At 39.2% G+C, this 13203-nt stretch overlaps 1 protein-coding gene across 1 annotated transcript in view; it reads right to left on the bottom strand.

Annotated features, from left to right (window-relative positions):
- Positions 1 to 687: 687 nt before the first annotated feature.
- vcanb (versican b) overlaps positions 688 to 13203 on the bottom strand; it is a 29253-nt gene continuing 16737 nt past the window's right edge. The window contains exons 8-15 of the mRNA XM_051907807.1: positions 11141 to 12883; positions 10835 to 10948; positions 10613 to 10726; positions 6320 to 6478; positions 4283 to 4365; positions 3315 to 3459; positions 3046 to 3228; positions 688 to 1713 (exon numbers count right to left, since the gene is read on the bottom strand). Of these exons, the coding sequence (XP_051763767.1) occupies positions 1583 to 1713; positions 3046 to 3228; positions 3315 to 3459; positions 4283 to 4365; positions 6320 to 6478; positions 10613 to 10726; positions 10835 to 10948; positions 11141 to 12883 (2672 nt within the window). The 3' untranslated portion in view covers positions 688 to 1582. The remainder of the gene's footprint in view (positions 1714 to 3045; positions 3229 to 3314; positions 3460 to 4282; positions 4366 to 6319; positions 6479 to 10612; positions 10727 to 10834; positions 10949 to 11140; positions 12884 to 13203) is intronic.

The raw sequence follows: 13203 nt of genomic DNA, 5'->3' as shown, positions 1-13203 counted from the left end.
ATCTTGAAGAAAGTCATATACACCTAGTATGGCTTGAGGGTGACTAAAGCTTGGGCTAATTTTCATTTTAAAAAAACTAATCCTTTAAGAATTAAAAGTCCAAGAACATATGGCAGGAGGTTGGTATCTCAAAACTGTTAAAGTGTTATATTTTAAACATATTATTCGAACCTGCAAAATTTGACAATGGTATCACAAACAGCTAGACGGCCTAAAGGCTAACAGACATGGACTAATGCCACAAAACTATATTTTTATGGGTCTTTAACTAAATATAGCTGTGGTCACTGTATTTTCACTTTAGTTATTTCAGTTCAAGTGTCAATTGAACTGAAACCATCTTATCCTCTTCTGGTTTCAACACATTTGCTTGCCAAAGTCTCTCAGAAAACACACCGTAAACTTGACATATTTATAAGGTAAAGAGCATTGAACAGTGTTCATGTTTAACAACCCACGTCCTTACCGTGTCAACGTTATCAAGTTCGTTAAGGCGTCGAGTAGAAAGTCGTCAAAACAGAGTAGCTGTCTGTTCATTCCTGTCACGTCAATTTCATGATGGCGCGGGAAAATCTCCGTTACCGTTACATCGCCCTCTTTTGGTCAACATCAGCCACAACAACAACTTTCTATGAGAATTAACACGCCGTTTTTGTGAAAAGCAATCAAACACACGGTTCAAACGTGTTCATAATATACTAATAGCGCTTTATTATTCAAAATCTCACAGTTCATTCATTGTTATATGTATCTTCAGCAATAAATTAAACTTCTATGGCTTCATGTAACATTTGTAATAATGTTTGACAAAAATGCTAGTTCATTCAACCACACATACAGTATTCATATTTTCATATTTTACCATGACATTCATTTAAAAAAGTAAAAATGGTTATATTACAAACCCACATATAAAAAAAACGCCTAAAATATATATTTTGATGCCATATGAGAATATGATTATGAGAGTGTACAATAGTTTGGTGTTATCAGAGTAATCCTCACAACTAGAAAGGATGCTGCCGAAGATGATGTCGATGAAGATTTGTTTTCCAGTCATGAGTTGCAGTCCTTTCAGCATTGTTTGTCCTCCAGCCCCGTGACATCCCTTTTGAACCCCCCTCACCACAATGTGAAACAATATAATGCCTATTGTTCTTTTACTCTTCGTACTGTAATTGTTCTGTTTATGCTCTGCTCGTACCATAGTGCTCTTTTATTGAGCCAGAGAGAACAGGAAATCCAGTTCTTCGTAAGCAAAATTTACGGATTGAAAAAAATAAAAAATAACAGTCACCATTCACAGCTGTTTACTTGTTCATTATCTCTACTATATACATTTCAACCAGAGACCCCCCTCCCCATGTCAAAACATTAAGACATTATTACAATATGCGATGTACACTATTGCATAGTCAAAGATAAAGTACACTCTCAGTGGGTGGGTGATGGTGTTTTTTGCAGTCCCTCAGGGTAATTCACTTCGGCTCTAAAACATTCATCAGGCACATAGTTTGGTTTCGCCCCTTTAGAATGATGACCTTCTCTGTGGATGCGAAGCATCTGTAGATCAGGATGGAGATCAGTGTACGGAGTCATCAGTTGTTTTTGACCAGCGAAGACGGTACTGCGACTCACTGTAGCGTCTCTTACTGTTGTTGTAATAGTTATTGTTTTGATATTTGTGTGCATACGTCTTCTGGTAGGTGGATGCTGCAGATTAAAAGGAAAAGATATGTTAACTTAAAAAGGATAGTTTACCCAAAAAAGAAAATTCATTTCCAAACACATATGACTCTTTCTTATGTGGAACTCAAAAGGAACTGAAGGTTTTTATTTTTGAATAATTTTGACTTAAATCTCTTTTTTTTTTTTTCACCTCACAAAAATGGTTTTGTACGACTTCAGAAGACCTGGAAAGCACCTGGAATGCACTTGTAATTAGTACATTACATTAAGGTGATATAATCGGACTAAATTTTGATTACTTTTATATTACTTTTCACTTGAATGAATGACCAATGAATTATGAATAATTTACTGCCAATGTGAGAAGAACATGTAATCATGTAATCAATAAAAAGTAACTTTAGTCTGATTATGAGTATTTTAAAACATAATATAATCTAATTATTTACAAGTACTTAATTTTTGGAATCTGATTATGTAATCCAGATTACATGTAGTCAGTTACTAACCAGCTATGTATGTATGTGTATATATATATATATATAAATCAATTAAGTTAAGTTTAAGTTTACTAGTACTTTAAAACTGAAATACAAATAATGCTAAATATAAATACTTAAAAAAATATTAAAAATGACAAAAGCACATAACAAAATGACTAAAACTTAAAATAAAAATTGAAAATATATAAAAATCAAACAAACTCAAAATATTAGGTGCAGTGTGTAAATTTTAGCGGCATCTAGTGGTGAGGTTGCGAATTGCAACCAACTGCTCACTCCACCGCTCACTCCTCTCTTTCGAAGCACATAGAGAAGCTACGGTGGCAAACACAGGACAAAGATTTCGTCGTCTGAGACAGCAGAGAGTAGCCTGTAAAGCAATGAGGTTTCTTCTTACTTCTAACAAAGAACGGTCTCTGCGTCTAATTAACCAGATGACTACTACTACTACTTCTTCATGCGTATTCAAAATAGTGACGATGCAAGCTGCCTCTAAAAACATCAACAGAGAAGACCAACATAGTGAGGAAATGCACTCTGTAGAGCAGTTTGTCCGTTTAGGGCTACTGTAGAAACATGCCGGCGCAAAATGGCGACTTAACATGTAAGGGGATCTGCGGTGTATGTAGAAAGAAATGGCTCATTCTAAGGTAATAAAAACAAAATGGTTCATTATGTAAGGTCTTTATACACCACTAAAAACATATATTGCATTTCTGTCAATAGATCCTACTAAATATTACACACTGGACCTTTAATAAATACTTTAATAATATATAAATAATACTAAAACAACTATAATTTTATGTCTGGATTTTACTTAGCATTTATTTAATTAGAGACAGCGACTTACGATTCAAGCATGTGATTTTGGGCTTGTCCCAGTGGCCATCTTCTCGGCATCTGATAGTAGGAACGTGTCTTTGGATGAAGCCGTCCTTGCAGTGATACCTAACTAGAGAGTTGATCTCATAGCGTGGCTTCATGCTGCCATAGATATGGGCGTCTTTTATGACAGGGGGCTGACCACAGGACACTGGGACAGAGGAAAAGGAAGGTCAAAGACAATGAACTCACAGTAAGCAACAATGTAGAGACTAGATGAGTAGGAAGAGGTCTCACCTGTGCCCTTCTTGCAGGTGAAGGTCAGGTGGTAATTGCACGGCACATCATTCCACTGGCCGTTCTCATGCCAGATCATCACCACACAGTCCTCGCCTGTGGAGAAGAAACTGTCCGGCTGACCCTCTCTCCACTTCTCAAATTGCTATAGTGCACAAGAACACAGTAGAGTGTGTTATTCTATTCGTGCACCACTGCATGTGCCCACACGAGGGTGCAAAGATCACATGTAAGAATCAAAATAGACTGTATTTCATACACATTTGGAAGGGTTACATGGGACTTTCCTTGATAAAATGGGGAAAGCGGACGCTACGTTATTCAAACAAAATGTACTGCTGCATTTAATTTGCATGGGTTGAACACAAACACACAAGCCTCATTTCATACGTAGAAAGGCAGGAAAAAACATCAAATAAATTTTTAAAAAAATGGGATGATACAAGGTCATATGTGATTTATAAGCTGTTTTCCTTCATGGGGACTAAAAAAATGTCCCCACAAGGATAAGGATTTTGGATACTGCATTGACAAATGACATTAGTCATTAATTTAATGAATTGTTAAAAGTCAAAACATTCTTAAAACGTAATAAAGATGATAATTTAATTAATGAATGCTGAGAACTGCTTTTTTTAAAGTAACCTATGTGCTTCTGTTTATACCACACAAGATACTAGAAATGCTAAATCATCATAAAACTTTCCCATTAGCACTAGCATTATCTCATGGTTTATGGCTGAGTAACAGTTGTACTTGGGTGGCACATATTTATACTGAATTTTTAAAGTCTGTGCACTATGGGTTCTCACCAATTTTAGGATCAAACAACCTCAATCATTGTCAAAAAAAAAGAACAAACAAAAGCAAAACAAGAAAGACTCATATCTCTGCAATGTTGGTCACCTGGAACACAGACGTGTATCTAATAAACATTATTAGGATCAAAATAATGAAACCCATCTTACCATAGGGTGTCCATCAGTCCAGCGGAAATCATTGTCAAACATTTTATCATTCAGCCCGATCCACTGATAGTCATGGCCCAAACCTACAAGACAGTTACACAGATTTCAATCTATATCTCTGCCAAAGTAGTCCATACAAACTATCATAAAACTTTAGAAGACTTAAGATATAGTGCACAAGTTGTATGTCTATTTTATGCTATTGGTTATCTGATTTATTATGCTGCTTTTGGTGGGAAAAATGGATAGTTCCCACTTCAAACTCAAACTGCTGTGTCAGGCTGGTCGGGAAACTCAAACAAACGGAGCAATGTTTTGATAGCACCACATGCTTTTTGGGATAATCAATCCACTTATAGTTGTCTCTGAAGATTAAACTGGGAAAAGAGAACATGAAAAAAGCATATTTAAGCAACTGGATGTGTAATTTTAGAGAAGTCTATATAGAAGCCCAGAGAAATGGAAAAAATCCATTCATCTTTTTGTGTGAGGACCTTTGCAAACTTCTTTGACATCTTTATAGACTACCTGGCTGATGTGAAAATAGCAGGAAATCAGTTAAACCAAACCACACATCAAATGCAAACAAATGTAGAACAAATAGTTTCTGTGCCCCGAGCAGCCAAGATGAAGTTTGTTTAGTTTAGAGTCAACAGCGTGGTCAAGCTCTTTTAATATGACATATGCTTTGTTTAATCATTGCTAGAATTCATTCATTTGGTCCTGAATATCTTTTTTTTTTTTTTTTTGTCCCATTTAAAACTTAAAGAAATAAAACTAGATTTTTTTACATTTGATGAAAATGTGTCTGTCAAAACTTGCCACCACAGTTTTAGGCTGCTGTGGGTGTTTGCCAAAACCATCGCTATACAATTGCTAAAATGTTCTTGTGGTTTTTAGAGCATTGCTATAGAGTGATGCAGATGATGTATTTTAGTAGACCAAAACCCAGAAACGCGTTAGCATTTTAGCACTTCCAGTTTCACCGTCCTAAAGTCAGTGGGTTTCTGGTTCAGGGGTTACGTTGGTGCCGTGACCCGGATGGGAGTGAGGTTTAGGGGGTGAGTGTAACGGAGGCCAGTAAGAGCTGTGCATGTAAACCTCACTCCCCAGGCTTCAAGAGGCCCGCTAGTGACTGACCCTGGAAAGGGGAGTGAGCGTCCTTGACTTTAGCGTCCTTGTTAACGTGCCCGCCTTCCATGCCGGAGACGCCAGTTCCAGTCCCGCTTAGAGCGGGGCAAGTAGGACCGAAGGGGTTACATTGATGCCGTGACCCGGATGGGAGTGAGGTTTAGTGGGGGTGAGTGTAGCGGAGGCCAGCTAGTGAGAGCTGTGCAAGTAAACCTCATTCCCCTGGCCTAGTGACTGACTCTGGAAAGGGGAGTGAGCGCCCTTGACTTTAGCGTCCTTGTTAACTCGCCCATCTATCATGCAGGAGATGCCGGTTCCAGTCCCGCTTGGAGCGGGGCGAGTAGGACTGGAGGGGTTACATTGGTGCCGTGACCCGGATGGGAGTGAGGTTTAGGGGGGTGAGTGTAGCGGGGGCCAGCTAGTGAGAGCTGTGCAAGTAAACCTCACTCCCCTGATTTTAAGAGGAGCACTATCGACTGACCCTAGAGAGGGGAGTGAGCATCCTTGTCTTTAGTGTCCTTGTTAATGCACCCGCCTCCCATGCCAGAGACGCCGGTTCCAGTCCCACTCGGAGCGGGGCAAGGACCGGAGGTGTTACATTGGTGCCGTGACCCGGATGGGAGTGAGGTATAGGGGGGTGAGTGTAGCGGAGGCCAACTAGTGAGAGCTGTGCAAACCTCACTCCCCTGGCATAAAGAGGCGCACTAGCATCTGACCCTAGAGACTGCAGTCTTTAGCGTCCTTGTTAGCACACCCGCCTCCCATGCCAGAGATGTTGGTTCTAGTCCCGCTCGGAGCAGGGCGAGTAGGACCAGAGGGGTTACATGGGCAGTAATATTACTGATGTCTGCTTTGGCAAATACATTCATAAATTCAATAGGACACAGTTCATGAAGAAGTACTTACGATTTACAAAGAGCTGCTCCTCGTGGGACAGGACGCTGGTGAGGTGACCACCCTGCAGACGACACTCTTTTTCCGCTGCTTCCCATGTCCTTCGGTATGTGAAGTACTTATAGCAGTGGCTCTGAAACTTGTGCCAGCCAAAGTCACAAACCTCTGTATCTGAAAGTGTGAACGACGGGCATTGAATCATGAGAAACAGAGGAAAAGAATCCTAAAAATTTGTAAAACAGGTTATACATATTGGATAGCTTCCATAATCTCATCCATATCGGTGCACCCCTATTTAAATTGCAAATGCTTTTGTAATTCATTAAGCAGCAACAACAAGCATTATATAGTGCCCGTAGTTTATCAAAAAAGAAAAGACATCTCATGACAGCCATTTTCTTTTGCATTAGCCATGAACAAGCCAGTCTTTCAGATCATTGGGTTATGGTGCAGAATGGACACACAGAACTGCATCTGTTTTGAGTTCTGCCATTAACTGGGTTAACCTAGTGCAAAGCACTTTTTATTCTATGCCATACAATGAAGATCATCAACATTTTACTTGGACTGAAACCCCCTAATGACCGCAGAGCTCAGTGTGAAAGCTAAATGCAAACAATGACATCTAATGAGGCTGGAAAGAAAACACTAATAAATGAGGCCAAGTAAATCATCTCAGACGCAAGGCCCATAGTGCTGTTTTCTTTAACTGATTATACACCATTACAAGCTCGCTTCATCCTTTGCCCTGAATGGCCAGTAGATTAGCAAAACTGCTGTCATAGCAGAGTGCATGTACTGTATATTAGAAAATCTATTATAATTGCTACAATAATATCCAAATCTCCAATTTACTTGAGAATGTATATTGTCCCTCCAGTTTCCATTGTCTTAAGTTGCATATTTTTTAAAGTAATTATGAATCACAACAAAATAATTTAGCCAAATTGACCAAATTTGATGTTTCATCATGAATAGCACAATTTAGTAGTAATCAAATCATGGTCAGAGGAAATATTAACAAAATAGCCACAGCCTTGGTGGATTTTAAATTGCCTACTTATTTCGGAGAACTAATACAGACAATGGATCAAATCAGGAAAAATACTGTAACCGCTAGTCAGTAACTAGCAACTGGCCGTTGCATGCAACTTTGGCTCTTTGTCAGAAAAAAGTTTCTGTACTTTTTCTTGGCTTGGCATCTTGGTCATGACAAAGACTCTTGTTTTCCAAAGTTTTGTCTCATGCCATTTCAAATTTTGGCTAAAATATTGCATTCATCACAATATCTCAAAGTTTAATGCAGCAGCTATGAATTAATTGTTTTCAGCTCTCAACAAAGGTCCAGATTCCGCTTCACTGATTAAACAAAACTGTATTAAATATAAAAAATAAAAAAAAGCGTCTTTTTTTACATTGCATGGGATGCAAGAGTTCGGCTTTTTACGATCTCCCCTGATCTTTGGCTAAAAAGCCTGAGAAAACAGATGTCCTCAGAGGTGATGTTTATGCATGGAGAAGATTAGCTCTGCTGACTAATGGCAGCAATATTTTGTATGAAGCTGGAACCAATCCATTGGGGGACCAACGCCCAACACGACAGCCAAGCCTGTGCAAGTAAGCGTAAATGTCAAGTCCTGAGAAGGTTAATACCACTCTTCAAAGTTAAGACATACTCTCATTCATAAGTCAACTGATTATTTTCATAGTGTAAAGCTAAGGGAAAGCCCTACACCAGACTTAGGCAGGTGTTTTTGGAGTTTCTATACTGTGGCTTGTCCCCAGTGTGACTCAAAGGGGTCTCCATGAGCCTCTTGGACAAACAGAGATTCATTAATTGATTCCAGCTGCTTTTGCAGTACAGACCCATATGCCAATTGCAGTCGCCTTTTCCAGAATCCTTAGGGGTCTCACCTTTAAGTGAGGGAACTGCAAAGAAGGGCCAAGAAACCCTTGTCCCAACCCTGCTTCATGTCATCAGAGGAGAAGGGCTTGACTTCATCATCCTTAAACATTAAGCACAGCCATGTGAAAAAGAGATTCACTATTTTCTTTTTTTCTATGAGTTGTTTGTCATAGCAAAAACCACAACAGACAATCCAAAAGGGATGTTCCCATTTTTGAAGTGCTTCACTGAACATTTTGATGGGTAATGGGAACTAACTGTGAAACAAGGCTCTCACTGCATGCCAATAAGACACTTTCTGTATGTAAATGTGATTTGTACCAGTACAAAATACATTTTATCTTCATTTCAAGCATCAAAGCCTAATCCCTAATCAGAACAATGCCAAGCCAATGGCCAGACTAAATTATCAGCATGACAGCAGATTTGGCACCTACAGATAAAATGCTTTGTTCCCCCTTCAAGCTTCATGTGATGGTATAAAGACAACATGAAGACCTGGTATCACATACAATAAGGTTCTATTATAGTTAAATCAATAGCTAACACAAAATAAGAATAAACAATGAAGAATGCTTTTAAAGCATCTTTTAATCATGGTTATAGTTAATTTCCACATACAGTCAAATGTTATTTACACTTCACAGACAGATGCCTAAGAACGCGGACAATCACCAGATTACAGTATGTCACTTCATAGACATTACATGAACTGACAAACACAGTTTCAACAATCTGAGAAAACAAGCACTGACCAATGCCAACAGAAGCTGACAGGGGTAACACACTGATCCAACAAAACCATATGAACTTATCTGTTGCAGTTGGTCAGCGTCTGTCGGTGCTATGTGAATTGGCCTTAAAGGGATAGTTCACCCTAAAAATGAAAATTCCGTCATTAATTACTCACTCATGTCATTCCAAACCCCGTAAGACTTTCGTTCTTCTTTGGAACACAAATGAAGATCTTTTTGATAAAATCTGTGTGATTTCTGTCCCTCCATTAACAGCTATGCAACTGACAATTTGGCGAGTCAAAAAGTTCACAAAGATCGTAAAACTAATCCATATGAATCAAGTGGTTTTGTCCAAATTTTCTGAAGAGACACGGTCGCTTTATATGATGAAAAGATTGAATTTAGGCATATATTCATATATAAACATTCATCAAATCACACATCAATGGAAGCTCAAACATGTTGGCTTGATGTGCAAGTACCAATTTTTGTGTGTTACGCAGCACGTTTGAGCTTCCACAAGAGTTTTTTTCTCACGCATCAAGCAGGTTTGTTTGAGCTTCTGTTTATATTCACTGATTAAGGTTTATATGTGAATAAAAGCCTAAATTCAATCTGTTCATCATATAACCACTCAATTCATATGAATTAGTTTTACAATCTCTTTATGAACTTTTTGAAGCGTCAAAGTGGTAGTTGCAAGGCTGTCTATGGAGGGACAGAAAGCTCTCAGATTTCATCAAAAAGAACTTCAGTTTTGTTTTCCAAATTAACAAAAGTCTTATGGGTTTGGAACGACAAGAGTGTGAGTAATTAATGACAGAATTTTCATTTTTGGGTGAACTAACCCTTTAAGATATTCTGGCTTCAGCATAGATCTTATTCAGTCTATTGCTATTGTCATAGCAAACACTGCTAATAATATCATAGCCTGAAATGTCAATCTCAAACCAATTAATTCTCTGTGGATACAAAAAGTCCTGTCCTATATTATTTTCTTCTGAATATTTTGTTTTACGCTGAAATACGCCACATTATGAAGTTCAGTGTGTTGCAAACGTCATTTCATGCTGGCTTTAATTACTTTCCGAAGACTTCTAAAAGTCACAACCTAAGCCTGGGACCTACACAAGTCATGCTTTTGTGGTGGACAAGTATGACGAGGCAACTAAAGGAAAATGCACTCATCATTTACGTAGCCACTCTATGTGCCTGGGACCATGCCAAGTAAGGCAGTTGGCTCAGCGAATTGCTCATTTGTGAGAAGTCTGGTGGGTGTAAAGGAAGAGGCAGTGCTGTCGCTGACTGTCTGACTTTTTCTCTGTACCCTATTGTTGGCAAAAATCTGCTTTCATCCCTCTGGACACCATACCGCAGACCCTCTGGAGGATCCGGCCTGCCAGATGTGATGAACTGTGTGGTTTGGTTTGCCCATTGCTAACAGTTTGGACTGACCACTATATACAATTTGCTTCAGTGGAATTATTAAACAGACACTATTCACAATTTAGAAAATAGCCCCTTAAATCATAACATATTCCATTCACCGGCTCCTACAAATATAAAACAAGTTATAGAAATATTCCACTTATTAGAAGCCTAGCAGACAATCAGGCAAATAAATATGCAATCAAACAATTGTATAGCATCATGTTTTCATACCTTGCTCACAGAGGGATCCTGAATAGCTGGGAAGACAAACACAACTGAAAGAGTTTAACCCGTCAATGCATGTAGCTCCATTGCGGCAAGGGTTCGACTGGCATTCGTCAATTTCTGCAAGAATTAGGATAAGAAAATATATTACTTATCTTATGGAAACTCTAAAAAAGTTCATCAAAAGTAAATAAAACTGAAAAAGTAATAGTATTAAAGGCTTCAAACCATTTTCACAATGTTCCCCACTGAATCCAGGCATGCAGAAACAAATGTTTCCTTTTCCATTAGAATAGCATGTTCCACCATTTTCACACACACTGACGGAGCAAAGTGTGAGATCTGAAATAATAAAGTAACATCTATTAGTGGATGGACAAATCCACTATGGACAAATTAACTATGAAGCAATTAAACTAAATCAATTATTTGTAAACCTTAAGATAGGAACTTTGGAAATTACCTATTCACCACTATATAAGATAAGCAAGATACTTTACAAGTTACAAAAATACATATTATGTGAAACTGTACCTTGCAAATTCACCATATCACTCTCAACAGTGTAGCTGGATTCCGTCCAGACCTCTGGTTTTCTTGTGGTGAACTCTTCCCTGGGTGGTGGTTGTCCTTCAACAATTGAGGGACGTGTCACATCTTCATAATCTATGGCATTCACTTCAAATTCCACAGTACTTGTGGCTTTGGAGGTGGTCAGAATGTCTTCTGTAGCAGAAGTAGTGACTCTATCTGAGACCTGAACTGGCTCTTGCACATTTAAATCTGTAGGAACACTGGAGGATGGACGACTAGAAACTGGAGATGATGAAGTGAGAGGCTTCTCTGTTGAGAATCCAAATGTAGAATGTGATATTTCTTGTGTTGTCTCCTCTGAAGTCTCTGATGACTGCACTGGGGTGGTTGTGTCTTCTGAAGATGTGTTTTGGATTAGAACAGTTTCTTGGGAGGAAGACATTACTGCTCTAAGACCATCAGTGGGCAGAATGGTGGTCTCTGAACTCTGGGTTGTGAATTTTGTTCGAGTCTGGACACTAGTAAAAATCAATGGTGTTGTGTCTTCTGCAGAACCTTCAAATACTTTAGTTGATTCATCATGCGTACCAGCACTTATTTCTTCAGTTTGTTGAATGAGAAGGGATGGAACAATAGTTGCAGTGAAAGGTTGTGTTGAGAATGATTCAGTTGGCTGATCACCAGAGCTGATGTCCTCAGAGATGATGAAGATTGCGCTTACACCTTTGTCAATCTCAGGGACCAACAAAGGACTCTCAGTTGTACTTTGGTTTTGGTCTTTCTCAGTGTGTTTAATATGAGGAGTATTTTCCTCTAGGATTGCCCCTGTTTGAGGAGTTGAAACCACCTGAATCGTAGGCTCTGTACTGGGCAAAGCCAAACTAACAGATTGCCTTGGCTCTTTTGGATGAGTACTTGTTGAGGAACTTGTAGAGCTGTGGGATGTAACAGTGAAAGATGGAGATAAAGTTGGTTGTTTTGGTTCTTCTGTTGGATCTATATCTTGTCCCGAGCCTTCATCTTCAGCGGAGGTGGAGCCCTCAAAATCTTCATTTTCTGGCTTTGTTTTTCTTTCTAGAGTGCTGGATTCTGGAGTTGTAACAAATGGTCCTTTGGTGGAGCAATCCACCCCAAATGCCTGTGTAGACTTCTGTGTTTCAGCCTCGTCAGTAGCCACCACATCTGGGTCAGTAGATGCCGTTGTTGAAAGCATGTCATCCGCAGAACCTTCCAATGGTGTCGGTTCCTCTTCATCATCTGTTGGGCGCATCCCAGAACCTTCTTCATACTTCGGCATGCTAAATGATATGGCTTGTGAAGTCATCTCCTGGCTTGGAGATTTAGTTGCAAATGTTGGAAACTCTGTCGTGGTTATACTTTCTGAGCTCTTTGTTGTGAAATGGGGCTCAATTGGGCTTCTTGTCGTTGAGCCAGATTCATTTGTCTCAGGGGAAGATGTGAAGCCTTCAGCCTCCTCCGTCAATATTACCATCTCGTCATCAGGGATGGTTTCTTCTCTTGGTGGGATTGCAGTGTCAAAATGGTCTCCTCTAGCCTCCTGAGTCTGGTCAGTGTCTGGTTTCAGAGTCAACTCGTGCTTTCCGTTAATGAAACTCAGTTCTGGGGTGATGGTAACAGAAGCTGAGGGATATATTTCAAGGTCTCCACTGCCTAAAGGTGTCTCACTTTCACCAGACGTTAGGGTTTTAGTGGTCTGCCCAAGGAATTTCAGAACAGAATCAACTGCAAACGAAAAAGAAAACACATTACACAAACACTTTCTAAGTCAACAGCTAATCATAGAAGGGCTGTTGTGGCCTAATGGTTAGAGAGTCTGGCTTGTAACCTGAAGATTGCAGGTTTGAGTCTCAGTACTGGCAGGAAATGTATGTGGGGCAACTGGCACTGCATTCCACTTAAAGGCTAGAGTCTCACTTGAGGCAAATAAAATGTTCAAGTGAATTATAATTTTGGCTGTCAAGATATTCCTTATTATTGTTCCTACATAAGTAATGCCTCTACTTAAATACAGTAGAGCGAATTACTTATTATAAATTTCATTC

The sequence above is a fragment of the Ctenopharyngodon idella genome, chromosome 10, assembly GCF_019924925.1.
Source record: "Ctenopharyngodon idella isolate HZGC_01 chromosome 10, HZGC01, whole genome shotgun sequence".
Classification (NCBI taxonomy): domain Eukaryota; kingdom Metazoa; phylum Chordata; class Actinopteri; order Cypriniformes; family Xenocyprididae; genus Ctenopharyngodon; species Ctenopharyngodon idella.
Note: the sequence above shows the minus strand (reverse complement) of the source record. Positions and strands in the feature narration are given on the sequence as shown.